The 19,962-nt window shown below is 42.9% G+C and overlaps 1 protein-coding gene across 1 annotated transcript in view; it reads right to left on the bottom strand.

Moving 5' to 3' along the window:
• Positions 1-202: 202 nt before the first annotated feature.
• The window catches only part of USP46 (ubiquitin specific peptidase 46), a 76,633-nt gene continuing 56,873 nt past the window's right edge, over positions 203-19,962 (bottom strand). The window contains exons 6-9 of the mRNA XM_010595672.3: positions 9,091-9,174; positions 6,305-6,502; positions 1,776-1,854; positions 203-1,101 (exon numbers count right to left, since the gene is read on the bottom strand). Of these exons, the coding sequence (XP_010593974.1) occupies positions 1,000-1,101; positions 1,776-1,854; positions 6,305-6,502; positions 9,091-9,174 (463 nt within the window). The 3' untranslated portion in view covers positions 203-999. The remainder of the gene's footprint in view (positions 1,102-1,775; positions 1,855-6,304; positions 6,503-9,090; positions 9,175-19,962) is intronic.

The following is a 19,962-nucleotide window of genomic DNA, read 5'->3' as shown; positions in this document are numbered from 1 at the left end:
GTGCAGTGCAGTGCCTTCACTGTTCCTGATGCAAGAATGATGCTGGTACTGACCAGCTATGGAGAGCTGTGCCGGATGCAGCCAACGTGGCGCCTCAGCCCTACAACCACAGACTTGTGTAGAGTGTCAGCAGGACTGGAAAGATACCTTGGAAAGCTTAGCAGTGTTGGATAAAGGATAAATACTACTCACAGGACCTTACAGAAGAAAAGGGTTTTTTTTTTTTTTTAAAGATGTCACTAAAAACAAACATCATAGAGTTCTTTTCCTGAAATTTCATTTTGGTAGAAAGATTAAGAAAAGTAACTTTTCACTGTCCACAAAAGCATTCTCCTCTTGGCTTTGCCTGCCCTGAGCTCCATGCCTTCTTAGCCCCTGGGATTCTAATGGTGCAGCCGCTACCACCATGAACAGCCTTTCTTCACCCCATTCTCCTCGTGTAGGATGATTTTAGTCTTAAGGTTACTCACTCTTAGACATTTTCCCTTGCGTCAAAAGCTACAGCTGCAACCCTAAAAGGTGAACGTCTACCCAATTCTTCTGTCCTTCTGTCAGAAGAGAGGCAAGAGAAGCTAAAAACGGGTAGCGATGCTTCCAGGGATGAGTAAAAAGGAATGTATTGTAAGGAGACCCTGGAAGATATTTATGAAGTTTAGCAAAGACCCCAAGTAGACTGTAGACATTCATAAGAAATACCATTCTAATTCAACCCGACATGGTGAGTGGCATAGTGCACACCCAGTCCTTCAGTTAGCAACTGTTATTCATATAAATCTTACTACAATCTGATTGCCATTAACTCTACATCAGACTAAAATAAAACCAAGAGTAGTGCTGCATGTAAAAAAGGGGAAGGTAGGGGAAGAGTCTAACACAGCCAGACCATTGAGACTCCCAGTGATGCCATTGGTGGGCCTCCAGAGAATAAGAAAAGTCTGCAGGGAAACCAGGGAATAGTGCTTTGAACATTCTCCCCACTTGAATGAGTTCCACGGTTCTTTATTCTCTTGACTGATAGAATAAAATATATCCAGATTCTGAATTTTTTGATATATCTGATGTCAGGCCATAGAATTCTTCAATCGCTTGAGCATCTATTTTCTGCAACGAAAGAGAAATCAGTACAACTGTTTGACATGCTTACTGGGAGAAGACAAGAAAAACTAACGAAATACACAGCAAAATCTAAGAAACACTACTTGTTACAGTATCACACTTAGGAACTCTCCATAGTAAATGGATAATTCGGTAGACTTGACAGCTACCCTAGCAGGCTAAAATGGATCACGTCTTTGAGTGTGAAATTCCCCCCCAGCTAGCATTCCTTTACAGCAAAATCAATATATGGAGTCCTTCTGTGTAATATGAGGATCTCCATGTTCAACAGACCAGGAAAAAAATTTTGAACAGTAATCGATACAAGAAAAATCTAGTATAATTAAAGATTTTAATAGAACTCTGAAGTCTCTTATTTGGTCTGTACCAGAGAGGGCTTTGGATGTTGTATGAAACAGGACCTACAAATTAATATAACTCTTGGTGGCATAGAGATCCCATATCTATGGCTGATCAGGTAACTTAACAAGAACACAGTATTAATGAGTCCACGTGATGCTAATCCCCTTTCCCATGAAAAAGGGAGAATGTAGTTTTGATAGAAAAGTAAGTTTTCCAGTTAGATTATCAGAAAACAGGCCTATGTTAGAAAATGTCCACACATGCCCTAAAATACCATGTATGCCCTATCCTCATTGGAGAACAATGGGCATACCAACCTCTACGATGTCATCATCAAACAAAAGCCAGAAGCCATGACTTTTCACAATAGTAATATAATGCCCACGATTGGGACCACTGGAAAAGAACAAAAGAAAGGTGCCAAGTTAACATTTAGCTCTTTATAACATTTCATTCTTTACAACAGAGTTTTATAGAACGCGATTTCACTTCTTATTAAGTAGTGAGTCACTAGAATTGCTAGGTGGGAGAAAGAATTTGCAATAACTAATTTCTCTGTCCACACTCATTTGGCCACAAATTATGAAGGAGCTCCATTTGCCAGTACCATGCTAGGCAAAGACATAGGAAACACCTGCCTTCTAAGGACCCCAATCCAGTGGAGAAAACAGACATTCAAATTCAATAAATATTAACAAATAATTACTATCCTCCTGTCATGGATTGAACTGTAGCCCCCAAAAATATCTGTCAACTTGGCTAGGTCATGATTCCCTTGTATGATTGTCTACCATTTTATCATCTGATGTGATTTCCCTATATGTTGTAAATCCCATCACTATGATGTAATAAGATAGATTAGCGGCAGTTATACTGATGAGGTCTATAAGATTAGATAGTGTCTTCCGCCAATCTCTTTTCAGATATAAAAGAGAGAAGTGAGCAGAGAGACGTGGGGACCTTATACCACCAAAAAAGCAGTGCCCGGAGCAAAGTGTGTCATTTGGACCTGAGGTTCCTGAGCTGAGACGCTCCCAGGCCAAGGAAAGACTGATGACAAGGGCCTTCTACCAGGGCAGACAGAGAGAGAAATCTGTCCTCTGGAGCTGGTGCCCTGAATTTGGACTTCTACCCTAATGGACTGTGAGAAAATAAACTTCTCTTTGTTAGAGCCACCCACTTGTGGTATTTCTGTTATAGCAGAACTAGATGACTACGACATCTACGTGCCAGGCTTTATTCTGACTGTTGGAGGGGAAAAAAACAGTGAACAAAGTTCCCACTTTCTTAGAGCCTGGGGCGGGGGGTGGACAATAAACAACTTAAACATATAAACACATGTCTAGTGGTGATAAGTTCCACAAAGAAGAATAAAGCAGGATACGGGATATTGAGGGACAGGAAGGAGGTAGGGCCATACTACGTGATATAAAGTGGTAAGAGAAGGCCTCTCTGATGTCATGGGATTTGAGCAGAGGAAATTTCTTTGAAGGAAAGTGGGGGGAAAGGGAGCAAGCCATGTGACTATGCAATGGAAGTCTCTGGAATAATGAATAGCAAGTGCAAAGGCCTGGGGCAGGGAGCTTAGTGTGTTCATGGAACAGCAAGGAGGCCAGAGTGGCTGGTGCAGAGTGAGGGGGAAGACAGAGGGAGGGGGTCAGAGAGGAGGTAAGGGGGAGATCACACCAGGCATCATGGTTAAGGTTTTGAATCTTGCTGTGAGTGAGCCAGGAAAGACACTGATGAACTCTGAAGAGCGACGTGATCTAAATTTTAGAAAGATGTTAGCAAGCCACAATGCATGATAACAGATGATAAAAGGTATACACTACGCAATATAGAAAAAAAGTAGAAAGAACACTGGGCTTTTTGTTTTACATAGTTATATACAGAGCCCTGGTGGTGCAGCAGTTAAGAGACTGGCTGCTAATTAAAAGGTCGGCAGTTCAAATCCACCAGCTGCTCCTTGGAAGCTCTATAGGGCAGTTCTACTCTGTCCTATAGGGTCTCTACGAGTCAGAATTGACTCAATGGCAAGGAGTTGGATTACGTAGTTATAAGGGCGCAATGGTGGTCCAAAGGTAAAACTCTCTCCTTCTGTGAGGGAGACCCAGGTTCAATTCCCAGCCAACGTACCTCGTGTGCAGCCACCACCTATCAGTAGAGGCTTGCGTGTTGCTATGATGCTGAACAGGTTTCAGCAGACTTCCAGACTAAAACTAGGAAGAAAGGCCTAGCAATCTACTTCCAAAAACTCAGTCAGTGAAAACCCTCTGAGGGTCACAATGGCCCAATTCCATTCTACATGGGGTTGCCATGAGTCGGGGGGGGGGGGGGCAACTGGACAGCCACTAACAATCACAACGACATATAGTTACATTAGATTTATAAATCAAGAGTTTTGGGTTTTTTTTTTTTTTTTTTAAGCACCATTACATTTGAAAAGCTAAGCTTCCCCTTAGTTTGCTTTCTTCAAATGATCTGTCTGATCCTTCCTGCCTTTCTCTAACCTCACTGCAGTTACTCTCTCCCTTTCCTGCTATGCTCCAGCCTACCAGTCTGCACTGTGCCTTCTCAAGCTTCACGCCCTGCAAGTCCTGGGCCCCCGCACTGGCTGCTCACTCTGCCTAAAACAATCTGCCCCAACCTTTGAGTTCTTAGCCCATTTCATCCTTTAGGCCTCAGCTCAAACGTCATCTCCCAGGTAAATCTTCCTTGACCATCTTCCCGGGAAAAGCGTCTCCTACTACTGCTCTCTCTCATCACTAGGTATTCCTCATACCACCATTCAGAATCACAATTTACCTTCGAGTGGTTCGGCTTTGGTGATGGCTGTTAATTATCTACCTTCCCCACTTCAGGAGGGCAGGGTCCCTATGTATCTTGTTACCACTGTATCTTCAGAGCCTGGCACAGAACCCAGGAACACGGGTTTGAAAAACACTAGCTGCAGAAATCAGTGCTGGGCCCGCGCACCCTCCGTAAGAGTGGGCCAGAGGTCCTGGCATGGACGGAGGATAGGCTCAGTCCCCTAACCTCAGTACATCACATACCCACAGCTGGAAGCCAACTGATCCCCAGGCAAATGCCAGTCCTGGTCCCCTGTATGAAAACAATCCTATCTCTAGTGGGAAGGAATGTAAAGAATCCTAGTTCGGTAGCATGCGTGACTCGGCACCAGTTCACCACTGCTGCCTGGTTGCTCTGGCCTCAGGCCGCCATCATAGAACTGACTATTCCAGAACCTCATTGGCCCCCCAGTTCCTCTAAATGTGTCTCTGGCTCCCCTCACCAGTCCTCCTAGGGATTAGAGTTCTGCCCCCAAGGCTCTCAGGCACCCACAGAGATCCATACTGAAAAATGGATGTCCTGGGCATCTGAGTACTTGCCCCCTCACCAAACCTCCATGGTCTATCTACACCACCAGAACCACCCATCTGCCCGCCATGGACTAGGCTCTGCCTGCCCCAAGACTTCCTCCCAGCCCCTGATGTGGGGTTCCGCCCAGTGTTCATTTTCACAGCTAGCTTCCAGACCGCCAGGCCACTGCGTTCTTCGAAAGAATGAATGTTAGAACTATCCTTCAGAGGAAACAAAGCTGGTTTATGACTGGCCAATAAATACAACTCTTCGAGAATGTGAGAAAATACCCAGTGACTTAAATTTAATAGGCATGAGGAAAAACAGGGTGCTTCAGATGTGAAGTTATGGCTTCTGATGCCATCCACACAACAACAGAGTAAAAAATAAATCAATCCCTTCTTCTGCATGGAACCATGCATCCTCAGGGAGGCTGTTCCGAGGCCACCTCTCAGTAAGGGCACATTCACCACAATCCAGGCAGATGGCAAGGAAAAGACACTTTCTCTATCACATTCCCCAACCTAAAATGGAGGAGGGCAAAAGGGAATGCTGTGTCCATCCCTGGCAGGGAACGTAACCCCATCCCAACTGAGCAAAGGATAACAAACAGGTGAATGCTCAACATGTATCTCCATGTTCACACCAAATTACAGAATAAGCAGCATTTGCTCAAAGGACTTTCAGCAAAACACTTTGCTTCTCCTTATCTAGGGACCCTCTCTCTTTTATTCTCTGTTCTCTGATTATGTACTTACCATAGAATATTAGAAAAAGACTGAAAAATGTACAAAGAATAAATTTTTGATCATTCAAAATGCCACAAAATCCTTAATATGATCTATTCTTTCTCATCTTTATTCATACATTTTAAAGTACATTTGAGATGATACTATAATCTGGCTTTTTAAAAATTAAAATCATAGTATATGCATTTATTTCTCCATGTTATTTCAAACTCTTATCAGCATCATTTCTATCCCTTGGATGGTTATTAAATTATTTCCCTTATAATAGAACACTTAGATTATTATGCTAGTTGTTTTGTTTTACTTTGTTTTATTTTATGTGTGTATGCAGGCATTTTGTATTTATTTTGAGATTATAAATAAACAGAAGCTTGGAAAAGAATCTCCATAATATTATTACTGTGTCTCACAGCCAACTAAGAGTGCTTGTTAATTGCCACTGAGCTGATTATGACTCACGATGACCCTGTGCATGCAGAATAGAGCTCCTCCGTAGGGTTTTCAAGCCTGTGATCTTTTGAAAGCAGATTGCCTAGGGCCTGTCTTCCAAGGTACCCCTGGATTAGTCTGAACCACCAACCTTTCAGCTAGTAGCCCAGCTAGTAGTTGAGTGCTTAACTGTCTGTACCACCCAGGGACTCCAGTAAGAGTGCAGCTGGGTCTATTTTGGCAACAGAACAACTTTTAGAATGATAATGAGCATGCAGTATACAACCCTGACTCCCACCTGCCTTTACCTGCCACAGTGAACCACAACAGCAACCAGGTCATACATGCGGTCCAGGTTCACTGCATCACTGGAGGTGTTGAAGAGCCGGAGCTCCAGAGGGAAGACCACGCGGTAAGACAGCTTGGTGTACCTGTGGAGCTGCTCCATGTACTTGAACCGCTTTAGGTGCAGGGCCAGAATCATGGGAAGCTTTTTCACTCTCATCCTAGGAAAGATGAAACAGAACATCAGTTGTTCCTAAAACCTGTTGCAGGGATGGAATACACCATCACCTGCACAAATGGAGAACAGACTTCAAATCAGCACATAACCAAACAATTCACATAAAATACAAGTATGCTCACTTATCTACCTATACTCCTGGCTAACTGGAGCCACATTCTTGGCTAAACTCACATTCTTGGCTAAGTGGAGCGCAGCCATTGAGAGCGAGAGACAGAGAGAAGCACAACTATGTGACTGTTTGATCAAAGGAGACTGTCCAAAATTTGTGCACCAGTAACAGTATGATGTGAAATTGCTGTCACTCTCCTCTGCCTCCCAGAGAGAAACATTTGGATAATCTACCCAGTAATAATGGTGAGGAGAGCTGACAGCTATTGGGAAAAGCAGTTGGGAAGACAGAGGGATGCAGACTGGACTCAGAGGTGCTGAGGACCAGCAGGAGAAATCTTCAGAAATCACACATTTCTGGTCACCAGGAAAACCAAACACATTAGGCTCACTCTCACTCCTTACTCGTGTGACCCTGGGACAAGTGCCTTCCCTTCTCTGGCTCTCAGTTTCTTCATTTATAAAATGCAGACATTGGCTTGGGGCTACATTTCCCAAACTGGGCTTGTCAGAACACTGGAGACAGTACCAGATGTGGGGCACTGTGGCCAGTTGAGCTCGGACAATGCTACCTTCTATTTTGAAGACCCCCAGTGAGCATACTATGAGCATACTGAAGGTTTTGAGAAACTGTTTTGTTTGATGTAACATTTCTCAAACTTATATAAGCACAGAAAGCTTTTTTCCCTCTAGACGATTATTAATATACCCTACGGTAAAAAGTCACACAGATACAGTTTACATGGATAATGCTTTGCCAGAATAAAGGATCTTCCAGTTAGTTACCTTCCAGATCCACCATCCTATGAACTGACTCAATTGGTATAAATACCATTCAGCTTGTCTACATTTTCAATGCAAATTATTTGAAAAGAACAAGTTTCAAGAGGATATTTTTTCTTATATGAATAATTTATTTGTTGTTGCTGAAAATATACACAGCAAAAATACATCAATTCAACAATTTCTACAGGTACAATTCAGTGACACTGATTACATTCAAGTTGTACAACCATTCTCACCCACCTTTTCCAAAGTGTCCCTCCCCCTATTAATATAAACTCACTGCCCCCTAAGCTTCCTACCTAAACTTTCAAGTTGCTATTGTCAATTAGACTCTACATAGTTAGTTCTTAAAAGAGCACAATGTTCAAGACAGACATTTTTTACTAATTAAGCTAAACTATGCTTGGTTTTAAGAACACTTCAGGGGCTATTTTTGGTTTAGAGATTATCTCAGTGCAATAGTTTCAGGGGTTCATCCAGCCTCATTCCTCCAGAAAGCCTGGATTCCATGAGAATTTGAAATTCTGTTCCATGTTTTTCCCCCTTTTGATTAGGATTTCAAGAAAATATTAAGAAATGTATTACTGTAAAGCCCTGGTTCATAAAAATAAGCAAAATAAAAGTATCAGTAGAAAGACAAGAAAAATGGGGAAGCTCATGTTTTACAGAACACCTGTCATTTTAACATATTAAGCCTCCAGGGCTGAGCAGAAAACACCTTAATGCCACATCATAAGACCTGGGACTGGCCTTAGGCAGACTTAGATTATAAGGATGGGGAACAGAAATGAGCTTCCTGCCCACTACCTCCTCCTCTGCCTACCACAATGGCTAACGTTCTCTAAGTTTTGATGCAGCAAAGAAAGCTGTGCACCTCCGGGGGAAGAGGGCTGAGAGGCTGGGCAGAGAAATGACTTCAACCTCAAGTCTCTAGACTCCTGCGGGCTTTGGAAGGCAGTAATGAGCATCTGTGACTTACTGTGAATATTCCAGAACCACTGGCAAGGGTAAATTTCACTCATAGGAGGGCTTCAGGGGCTAATTAAAATGTCAAGTTTCTTGGCTTCTGGGGACAGATAACGCGGAGTCACTGGTTATCTCATACTGTCCAGGAGCTGTAGTTGGCTGGTGCTGGTAAAACGATGCGGAACCTTGGGTCCTGTATCAATCCAGAATGCCATGTTCTCACCTATCTATGTAAATGATGTGTCACTGATTTCTTCATGACTCCCTATGAAGTGATTAATTTTTTAACCTCTTCTGTATCTAAACGAGAAGCCTCAGTGTTGTAGGAAATACTGGCAATGATAACACTGGTTGCCTAGTATGTGTCATGTACTATGCTAAGTATTTTATAGAATTTATCTTTAATCCCAAGAGGATAGAGATGATGCTTGATCACCACCTGTTTACCTAGCACGACATCTGGCACACAGCAAGACTCCATAAATATTTGTTGAACGAACAAATGAACGAACGAACAATCACACAAATAGACAACTCTCCAAAGTAGATATTCCTCTCCCACTCTTATAGGTGAGGAGGGTAAGTGACTTCTCCAAAGGTATGTAGCTCTGAGTCCACGGAGCTGAGATTCAAAACCAGAATTCTGGGCTCCACAATCTGGTCCCTTTTCACCACATAACGTCATCCCAAGCTAAATCCTTTACCCACCTTTTCTGGGCCTCTTGTTTGCTGCAGCATGTTTCACAATAGTATTTCTGTTCACTACACAGTGTTTCTGTGTTGCTGAAGTCTCTGCAGAGAAAAATATTTTCACATTTTTTAAAAGTCCAAAATGTACTTGGTATACCCCATTTTACAGCCTTCAAGTTGACAAGGAGTTGCTGCGTGGTGCAAACAGTTAAGTGTGCAGCTACTAACCAAAAGGTTGGTGGTTTGAATCTGCCCAGAGGCACCTCAGAAGAAAGACCTGGTGATCTGTTTCCAAAAGGTCACAGTCACTGAAAGCCCTGTGGAGTACCCACTCTGACACACACGCGGTTGCCAGGAGTTCGAATCAACTCAGTAGTAACTGGCATTAGCTACGGGTAACGTTTAAGTGAATGTGGGAAAGAAGTACTCAGAAAAGATCTTTCTTAAGACTAGGTGTTATTATGCCATTAGACCATGCCTACTAGATTAGGTTAAAATTTCACCCTGAGTGAGTTTTAAGCACAGCTGTCATGGACTGAATTATGTCCCCCAAAATATGTTGTATTAACTTGGTTAAGCCAGGATTCCCAATATTCTGTGTTTTCCTCCATTATGTGATTATAATTTTATGTTAAGAGAATTAGGGTAGGATTGTAACACTGCCCTTACTAAGGTCACCTCCCTGATCCAATGGAAAAGGAGTTTCCCTGGGGTGTGGCCTGCAAGCAGAGAGTTGGGGACCTCAAACTACCAAGAAAGAAGCACCAGGAGCAGAGCGTGTCCTTTAGACCTGGGGTTCCTGCACAGAGAAGCTCCTACTCCAAGGGAAAATTGATGAGAAAGACCTTCATCCAGAGCCAACAGAGAGAGAGCCTTCCCCTGGAGCTGACTCCCTAAATTTGGACTTCCAGCCTACTAAACTGTGAGAAAATAAATTTCTCTTTGTTAAAGCCACCCACTTGTGTTAATTCTGTTATAGCAAAACTAGATGACCAAGACAACAGCTTTATATAACGGGACATAGACAGATAAAAACTAAGGTTTCTAACTGACTGTCAGAAAAATTCAGGGCTTAACAGTGTTTACCTTTCAATTTAAAATGAAAAATTTTAATAGAAAAATACAGTAGAAGTCCACAGTAACACTAAGTCAGCTCCAAAATGGTCAACCACATAAAATGCAAAGTGACATTACTGTGAAGTTAATGAAAAAAATATATTTCAAAGGTGGTTCACATTTTTGAAGAGCACAAAACATACTGAAACCTAAGCCATACACAGCTGACCTGAGGCTGAACTAAGAAAGTCCCAGAGTATCAGCTGATGACCGCCTCCTGCCGACCCTGCTCCCAAAGGGAAGAACCTTAGCCTGCCTCCTTTTGAGAGCAAATGCCATTATGTTTGTTACATCTGCATTCACTTTCTCAGCAGGTTTTCCTGTACTACTTATCGTTTTCATTTTTTAAATGTCATGCATTTTCATTCTTTTCCGGTCATGGAGATTCTACTTAACATTCCTGTGGTACTGCTTCAAAGCCGCAAAGAACGTCCAGAATGTAATAACACCCTGGAGTCTGGAAAAAGTCTGTGACATTTCTTATCCATAAGTGCCCTAGCACCAGAATGATCAGATTTTATTAAATTGGAAATGTTATTTAAATGGTGTTAATGTCTTAACCAGCTAAATAGAGCACATCAAAAGAAAACACAGATTGTTCATTCATTGAATCCGCAAACATTTACTGACACTACTCTGGTCTAGGTCCCGGGATTGCTCAGTCTAACAGAGACACTTGCCAATGAACCATTTACAACAGGAAGTATCCAGAGCAGCTTAAACATAAATCACTTCACATGATTCCCGTATGAAACCCTCCAGCAGTTCCTTACTGTGTTTAGGAATAAAATCCTGGAGGAAGAAAATTATAACTCCTTGCTGTGGGTCATCAGAACCCTGCCTACTCACCTCTTACCCCTCCTACCTCCTGCACTCTGCTCCAGCCACACCTCCTGTCCCTCCAGAGTGTCAAACACCTCTCTGCCTCAGGCATTTTCAGGTGCTGTTCGTTTTCCACACTGACAGCTCCACTGACAAATGCTTCCATGGCTGGCTCCCCTCTTGCTCAAATCAGACCAAATGTCACCTTGTCAGAGAGGACTTCCCTTGCCCCTCCATCCAAAGCCATCTCACCATCCTATCCGAAGCCCCTATCATGTGGGTGTTTTATTTCCTTCCAAGCACAATGTATCCCTACCTGAAACCATCCTCCTTCCCATTTGACTACTTGCCTCTCCTCTATGTGGCAGGGGCCCCATCTGTCTAGCTCACTGCTGTATCTCCCCAGCACCAAAGACAGGTCTGACATAAAACCAAAACTCACTGCCATCCAGTCGATTGCAATTCATAGCGATCCTACAGGACAAAGTAGAACTGCCCCATGGGGTCTCCACGCCAATCTTTACAGAAGCAGGCTGCCACATCTTTCTCCCATAGAGCAGGCTAGTAGATTTGAACCAATGACCTTTCAATTAGCAGATGTGCACTTAACCACCACGCCACAAGGGCTCTTTCGGGCCTGACTTAGGGGTGGCTCAATAGTATTCGTTAGTTGAATGAAGGAAAAAACAAAGACAGAAGCATGTATAAGTCCAGAGGGAGCATGGAGGAACAAGGAATGAAATTGAACAGGGATAAAACAAAACAAAAAAACAAACCCAGTGCCGTCGAGTCAATTTCGACTCATAGCGACCCTATAGGACAGAGTAGAACTGCCCCGTACAGTTTCCAAGGAGCGCCTGGCAGATCTGAACTGCCAACCCTTTGGTTAGCAGCTATAGCACTTAACCACTTTGCCACCAGGGTTTCCTGAACAGGGGTAATTCAGGACATTTCATCCAGCTCAAGAATCAGAATTAACCAAGGAAAGCACAGCAGTGAAGTTTAAGGAATTAAACACTTTCTACCCACTCATTTCTCAAAAAAGCTTTCTTTGAAGTATTTGTAGATCTAAATAGGTGGAAATACAGCAGAAGTTAGTCCCCAACTTAAAGACCCAATTTACAAATAACCACCATCCTGCCCAGCCTCAGCTAGCTGGAAGCTTGTTTCCATGATAGACAGGACAATACTTTTAAGGCATCTGCAGCTTGAGAACTGGAAAAGGAGGATAAGTTAGGAAAGAGGCTTTCAACTCCAGCAGTAAACTCTGAGGCAGAGAAGGTCTGGCTAAAGGGTACCTCCTCCCTATAGACCTATACAAAACCAACCCAAAACAGTTCCTGTCAAGTCGATTCCAGCTCACGGTGACCCCACGGGTGTCAGTATAGAACATAGGGTTTTCAATGCTGATTTTTCTGAAGTAGATCGCCAAGCCTTTCTTCTAAGGTGCCTCTGGGTGAACTTGAACCTCCAAACTTTTGGTTAGCAGTTGATTGTGTTAACTGTACCACCCAAGAACTTCTTATAGTCCTATAAAACCTGTTACCTGTTGCTGTCGAGTCGATTCTGACTTACAGCGACCCTATAGGACAGAGTAGAGCTGCCCCATAGAGTTTACAAGGAGCGCCTGACCAATTTCAACTGCCGACCTCTTGGTTAGCAGCCATAGCACTTAACCACTACGCTACCAGGACACTCTAAGACAGAGTAAAACTGCCCCATAGAGTTTCCAAGGAGCACCTGGTGGATTTGAACTGCCAACCTCTTGGTTAGCAGCTGTAGCTCTCAAACACTACACCACCAGGGTTTCCTATAGTCCTATAAAAAAAAAAAAACCTCCCCAAATTTCTACCTCAAGAGTGCCTACCTTAAATTTCACTTGCTATATTGCCTAAAATTCTACCAATTGTAGATTCATTTAGGTTGATACACGTCCTTTATTTATTTATTTATTTTCAGTAAAAGATGGGGGAAAAAAAAAGAGAAGACACCAGAGTCAAACGGTAGCCCCTGGGGTCTCCCCTCCTATATCCGAATACCCTTAAAACTGTGCAAGGAGGAAAAACTCTTACCTTATTCCCCCAAGAAGGCACAAATCGAGAACATCTTAAGTTGCTAATGCTGACAGGTCTAAGAAATACGTACAGTTGTTGAAACAAAATAGGCAACACAAGCCAAGGAAACTTTTCAATGAGGGAGTCAAAAGTGGGGGGAGAGGCCTCTGTGATGCTTGGGATAAATTTCCAGAGCACAGAAAAGAGGTTAAAGGTGCAAAGTGCAACACTCTATGCACTTCTCTAAGAAGAGTCACAGTAGAAACAAAACATCATTTAAAGTACACTTTGGGAACAAATCTAAGAAACATATGGCTCTATAAAGGAAACTATAAATTTTACAGAAATGCATGCAACAAAACTTAAAGAAAATGGAGAAAGAATATGCTCCTGGACAGGAAAGCTACTTATTATAAAGATGGCTCCCTGGTGGTACAGTGGTTAAGAGCTATGGCTGCTAACCAAAAGGCTGGCAGTTCGAATCTACCAGGCACTCCTTGGAAACCCTATGAGGCAGTTCTACTCTGTCCTACATGGTAGCTATGAGTCGACAGCAATGGGTTGTTTGGGTTGTATCATACCCTAGCTGGTTTCTATATTTAATATATTTTCAATTAAACATCTTCATTGTTTCATTCAACACAATAATTCAAAAACTTGGGGGGAAAAAAAATGGTCCCCAGGAGTTTTCAAGCCATGACCCATATAGAAAATGATACTAGTTAGAGCAGCACGCTGAGGTAAACCAGTGCAGCTGCTTCTGCGGCTGGCCTTGGGACTCTGGGCACCCCCAGGCCTGCCCAGCCTCCAGGAGCTGAAAGGATCAATATACACCCACACTCCATTTTCCCTGGCATGCCAGTTTGGAAGCTTTGTTCTAGAATCTAGAGCAGTGGGTCACCTGGCTGCTCATTAGAATCACCTGGAGGGCTTTAACAAAAAATCCTGAGACCCAAGTGCGTGGCCCTAGCTAGCAATTACATGAGCATCTCTCCAGGTGAGACCCAGGCACCTGTTAGTGTTTGTAAAGCTTCCCAGGTAGTTCCAGAACATCCCTGTGCATCTCAATCACCTGGGAACCTTGTCAGAATGCAGATGCTAATTCAGTCTTGGGTGGGGCCTGGGCTTCTGCATTTCGAATCAGATCCCAGGTGGGGTCAATGACACTGGCCCACAGACACTGTTTGCGTAGTAAAGACCGAGACCAGTGGTTCTCAGGCTTTGGTGGGATCCGAATCATCTGGGAAACGAATAAAAAATACAGGGAGCCGTGCTCACTGAAGCTGAATAGGACCCGAGCCTCTTTTTTTCCTTTTTTAACCAACTTCCCCAGGTGATTCTGATAAACAACAAAGTTTGAGAACCAGTGACTAGAGCATTAAAGAAGATTTTAAAAAACAAATCCATGAGAAAGGCTTCTATGTCAGGTATTAGAAAACAGCGTGTATCAATAACAACAAAAACAGAAACACAGGTCAGGAAAAGAGAACAGAGAAACCAGCCTGCCTGTGCATGACAAACAGCATGAGGGTGAGTGCTGGGATGTATATGAACCTAGAACATAAGTTTCTAAAGTAAGTAGGAAAAGAATTGAAGAAGATTAATTTTTAAAATAGAAAGAGCTTTGGGAGAATTAAAAGGCTGCCTTCCTCCTAAAACCTAGCTGAAGGCCGCTGCACTGGGAGAGCGAGAATTTTAAATGAGAAGAGGGCTAGGGGAAGGGGAAGGTGGTTTTAGAACACAGCGCACTTTGAGGAGAAAAGGAAGTTTCTGTGAGAAAGCCACAGGCAGGGACTAAAGCACCTCAGTGGAAAAGATACCAAGAAAAAAAAAGGAAAGATAATTACAATAAACCTCAGGTATTTTAAGTTTTTGCGTGAGGCCATCCCCGAACTTTTCAACAGGAAAACGAAACCCTTCTTTCTCAGTATCTTCCTATGACACAGATGGCTCACTTTGCTGAATTAGAATTATAGCTCAACTACAGTGTGGATTTAGCAACTTCTGTAGACCTGCATCTTGAATTTAACCACTATTTATATCATCATTTCTCTGAAAAAAGGTTCAGTGAAAATATACTGTAATCTATCACCTAAAGTCCTTCTAGAAGGTAACCAAAACTTGCCAAACCCACTGCTGTCGAGTCAATTTTGACTCATGGCCACCCCACGGACAGAGTAGAACTACCCGACAGGGTTTCTGAAGCTGTAATCTTTACAGAAGCAAAATGCCACATCTTTCTCCTGCAAAGCGGCTGGTGGGTTCTGGGTTCAAACCGCCGACCTTTCTGTTAGCAGCCGAGCACTTAACCACTATGCCACTGGGGCTCCTTGGAAGGTAACAGGGATAAAGGAGATGATGCATAAAGAAAAATGCATAATTCTAATTTTCAAAGTAAACCCTCAAGAATGCAAACCTAATTAAACTGTGAAAGCTGCCAGGAGAGATCAAGTCATTATTCCTTCTTTTCTCTCTTAGAGATGTTATAGTGTAAAAACATCACAAAGTTTAGTAAAGCAAAAAGAAAGTTTTATTTGGCATATATCCAAAAAGGCAAAAGGGGGAAGCATACAAGCATGTCGTTAGAGCCATGTCTGCCCAAGTCCAAGGAAATATTACAGAATAAGCCAGAATGGGAAAACGGACAAGCATGCTGCCACAGCCATGTCTGCCCAAGCCCAAGCAACATTACACAGTCATCAGTACACACTGGCATTACAAAATGGGCAAAACCACTGAAAGTTCACCTTTTCACAGACTGGTTAGAAGCTGTGACCCTACATTTTGAATTGTCCCTCTCAACAATCACCAGTACAGGAGGGTCCTCATTGGTCCAACAAATTTTTTATTCACTGAATGCTAACAGAAAAAGATTTTGTGTTCTGGCTTATGTGAAAGATTCCCTAAAAGATACTCTTAACTACTGTCTTTATACCTCAGGGCCCAGTTGATATGTCCTTGGATGTCCTTGCGAGAGCTTTTGAGCCCAACTCCAGCTGGGTCACATTCTCTACGCTCAAGAACAGGGGATAACGGCTCCAATATTATTTCCTAAACCAGAGATAGCAAAAGCTAATGGAGCCACTGACATTATTTATTCCCTGGCCCTTCTGCTGTCCTTCCTTCCTTTGGGGCAGGTTGGAAAGCTGCCACCCCATCACAGAACTCTCAGCAGTGAATAGTAACACCTGGCAGGCTTCTCATTTATGTGAGGACTTAGGTACAGGTAGGTTACTCAAGGTCTAGTTTAGGGACAAAGGGCAGGCATGTCAGGATTATCAGACTGGAGGGTCCAATCAGATGATAACCTAATGTAGTTTAAAAGGCATTCAGAGGTGATTTCATACTCCTTGTTACAGAGTACCTATCAGCTGGAATCTACTTGATGGCAATGGGTTTGGTTTTTTGTTGTTGTTGTTAAGGATTAAATTGTGTCTCCCAAAAATGTGTTGGACTGCTAACCCCACACCTGTGCATGTGATTCCATTTGGAAACAAGGTTTCCTTTGTTGTGCTAATGAGGCCATGCTGGTGTAGGGTGTGTCAGGCCTAATTATTTTTGAGATATAAAAAGAGCAGATTAGACAGAGACAAGCAAGGACAAATCAGTGGGAAGACAGATGTCACATGAAAGTTACCAAAGAACAGAAGCTGAGAGAGACAAAGACCCTTCCCCAGAGCCAACAGAGAGAGACGTCCCCACAGCTGTTGCCCTCAATCTGGACTTCTAGCCTCCTAAATTGTGAGAGAATAAATTTCTGTTCATTAAAGCCACCCACCTGTGGTATATCTGTTACAGCTGAATCGACTCGACGGCAGTGGGTTGGGTGTGGTATTTCTGTTACAGCAGCACTAGCTGACTAGACACTCACTCGTTCCAGCCTTAACATTTCCAAATGCTTCTAGCCTGCCTTAATCAGGTATGCACGGCCAATATATATGTTTCTCCAGAAAAAAATGCATGCATGTGAAAGCTGGACAATGAATAAAATAAACCAAAGAAGAGCAGACACCTCTCAATTATGGTGTTGGCGAAGAATATTGAAAACACCATAGACTGCCAAAAGAACGAACAAATCTGTCTTGGAACACGTACAACCAGAATGCTCCTTAGGAGCAAGGATGGCGAGACTGCATCTTAAATACTTTGGCCATGCTGTCAAGAAGGATCAGTCCCTGGACAAGGACATCACGCTCGGTAAAATACAGGGTCAGTAGAAAATAGAGCCTCAATGAGATGGACTGACACAGTGGCTGAAACAATGAGCTCAACCAAAACAACAATCGTAAGGATGGCGCAGGACCAGGCAGTGTTTTGCTCTGTTATGCACAGGGTTGCTGTGAGTCAGAACTGACTCGACGGCACCTAACAACAACAACAACCAGAAAAAAAAAATATGGAAACATAAGTCTGGGACTACACTTCTTTATAATAAAGTTCCCAAAGGTTGAAATTATAACTAACCACTTAACCCTTTACCGGGATGATCTCAGAGCTATGGCCACTGCCACTGCCCCTTTTGAACAGCCTGGGAATTTTATAGAACTAAGGAGAAGCAGGAGCCCTGGTGGCACAGTGGTTAAGAGCTCGGCTGCTAATAACCAAAAGGTGAGCAGTTTGAATCCACCAGCTGCTCTTTGGAAACCCTCTGAGGCAGTTCTACTCTGTTGGAGAGGGTAATTACGAGTCGACTCGACAGCAGGTATGTTTTGTTGGTTTCAAGGGGAAGCAATCAACCTCTTTAACTTCAAATTCTCAGCAAGAAAGGGAGTGGTCACGTAATACATTCCCCCCATTCTCTCATCTGTGACTAAGGCTGCTGCAACCTTGCTTTTCTAATCCCTGTGATCACAAAACTCAGTGGAAATATAAAAAATGGCTTCTTTTAAGAGGAATGTTAAGAACCCACACCATAAAAAGAACCATCCTGAAGAAAAAAGACTGCCATCCTAGCCTACAAAACTCTTTTCAAACAAAGAGATAACAAACTTGTCCCAGAGACCTGGACCTGATTTAGGAAATAATATTGGAATCATTATTTCCTGTCCTTGAACATAGAGAATGTGACCCAGCTGGAGCTGGGTCCACGAGGACTCACAAGGACACATCAACTGGGCCCTGACATAAAGACAATAGACAGAACAATCTTGGAAATTATCTTTTAGGGAAGAGCACTATCTTTTAGGGAACTTTTCACTTAAAGCCAATCAAACACAAAAGACTTTCCACTCTTATCTTTTTCTATTAGCATTTAGTGAATAGAAAATTTGTTGGACCAATAAAGACCCTCCTGTACCAATGATTGTTAAGAAAGACAATTCAAAATATAGGGCCACAGATTCTAGCCAATCTATGAAAAGGTGAAACTTCCAATGGTTTTACCTATTTTGTAATGTTCACGTATACTGATGATTCTGTAATACTCTTTGGACTTGGGCAGACATGGCTCTAGCAGCGTGCTTGTCCGTTTTCCCATTCTTGTCTATTCTGTAATATTCCTTGGACTCGGGCAGACATGGCTGTGGCAGATTGCTTGTCCACTTCCCACTTTTGCCTTTTTGAATATACTTTTTGCTTTACTAAACTTTGTGATTTTTTTTTACCCTGAAACAACCTAAGGCATTTGGAGACAAGGGCAGAAATGCCAGATCCAACAGGAAGCACTGAGGTAAATGTCAGGGCATGGGGCGGTTGAATCCCTCTGACCCCGGGGAAAAGCAATCAGCCCCCAGCTCCACACAACACATTATACCCAGATGAACCTAGAAGCTCTTGCAAGCTGAAATTGGTGCCTTTGCCTAGAAAGGTGACTTTCTAACAGTAAGCTACTACAGGAAAAAAAACAAACCATCCAATTCATAGCGACCCTATAGGACAGAGTAGGATGGCCCCCATGGTGTTTCCAAGGAGCAGCTGATGGTTGTGAACCAACAACTCTTTGGTTAGTAGTTGAGCTCTAAACCACCATGCCACCAGTGCTTCAAGCTACCACAGAAAGCCCCTTTAATCTATTCTTCTAAAAGTTTCCAAGTAACTTGAACTCCTGAATGAATAGCTCTGTCACCTGATTAAGGACAGAAACCAACAGTGCCTTGTTTTGGCATTACAAAACATCTCTGAGCAGTGATACCAGCTCCCTGACCACTGTCTATACCGGCATCCCTACTATCAGGCACTCTCTAAACCAAAAGCCAGACCCATTGCCACGGAGCTGATTCTGACTCATGGCAACCCCATGTGTTACAGAGTAAAACTGCTCCATAGGACTTTCTCCTGCAGCACCACCTGGTGGGTTCAAACCACCAACATTTACATTACTGGTAGAGCATAAATTGTTTTGCACCACCCAGGGACCTAGCTACTCTCTAGACCTGTCTTACTTCCTTCAAGGCACTGATCACTGTCTGTATATCCCCACAAGAATGTAAGTGCCCCAGATCAACAACCTTGACTGATGTCACTTCACTATCCCCAGTGTCTAGAACAAATTATAAGCACTCATGACCTCTTGTTGAAAGGAAGAGAGGGAACAAAAGAGTAAGGTGCTGAAAAGGGGACTGTGTCTTTATATCAATTTTGAACACACTTCCAAGTACACAAGTCAATACACAATTTATATAGTGATGCTAGGCAAGGGTCGTGACCCTCGGGGCTCCTACCTTCTCTCAATGATAATGGAAGAATTTCTTTCCATGAATGATCTACACAGAATGCTGAAAGATGGAGGGAAAGGCAATTCCCTGATTGGTTCTCAACTCAAAGCACTAATTTTTCAAATAACAGGACAGACTAGTTTAGAGTAATGGTAGGCATCTGTAGCGCTGAATAACTTAATTGTGTCACCGTGTTTGATGAAAGTCAAAAGTACAAGATTAAAAACTTATTGTAAAATTAATAA

The sequence above is a fragment of the Loxodonta africana genome, chromosome 5 (genome assembly GCF_030014295.1).
Source record: "Loxodonta africana isolate mLoxAfr1 chromosome 5, mLoxAfr1.hap2, whole genome shotgun sequence".
NCBI classification, from domain to species: Eukaryota; Metazoa; Chordata; class Mammalia; order Proboscidea; family Elephantidae; genus Loxodonta; species Loxodonta africana.
This window is presented reverse-complemented; position numbering and strand designations above follow the sequence as displayed.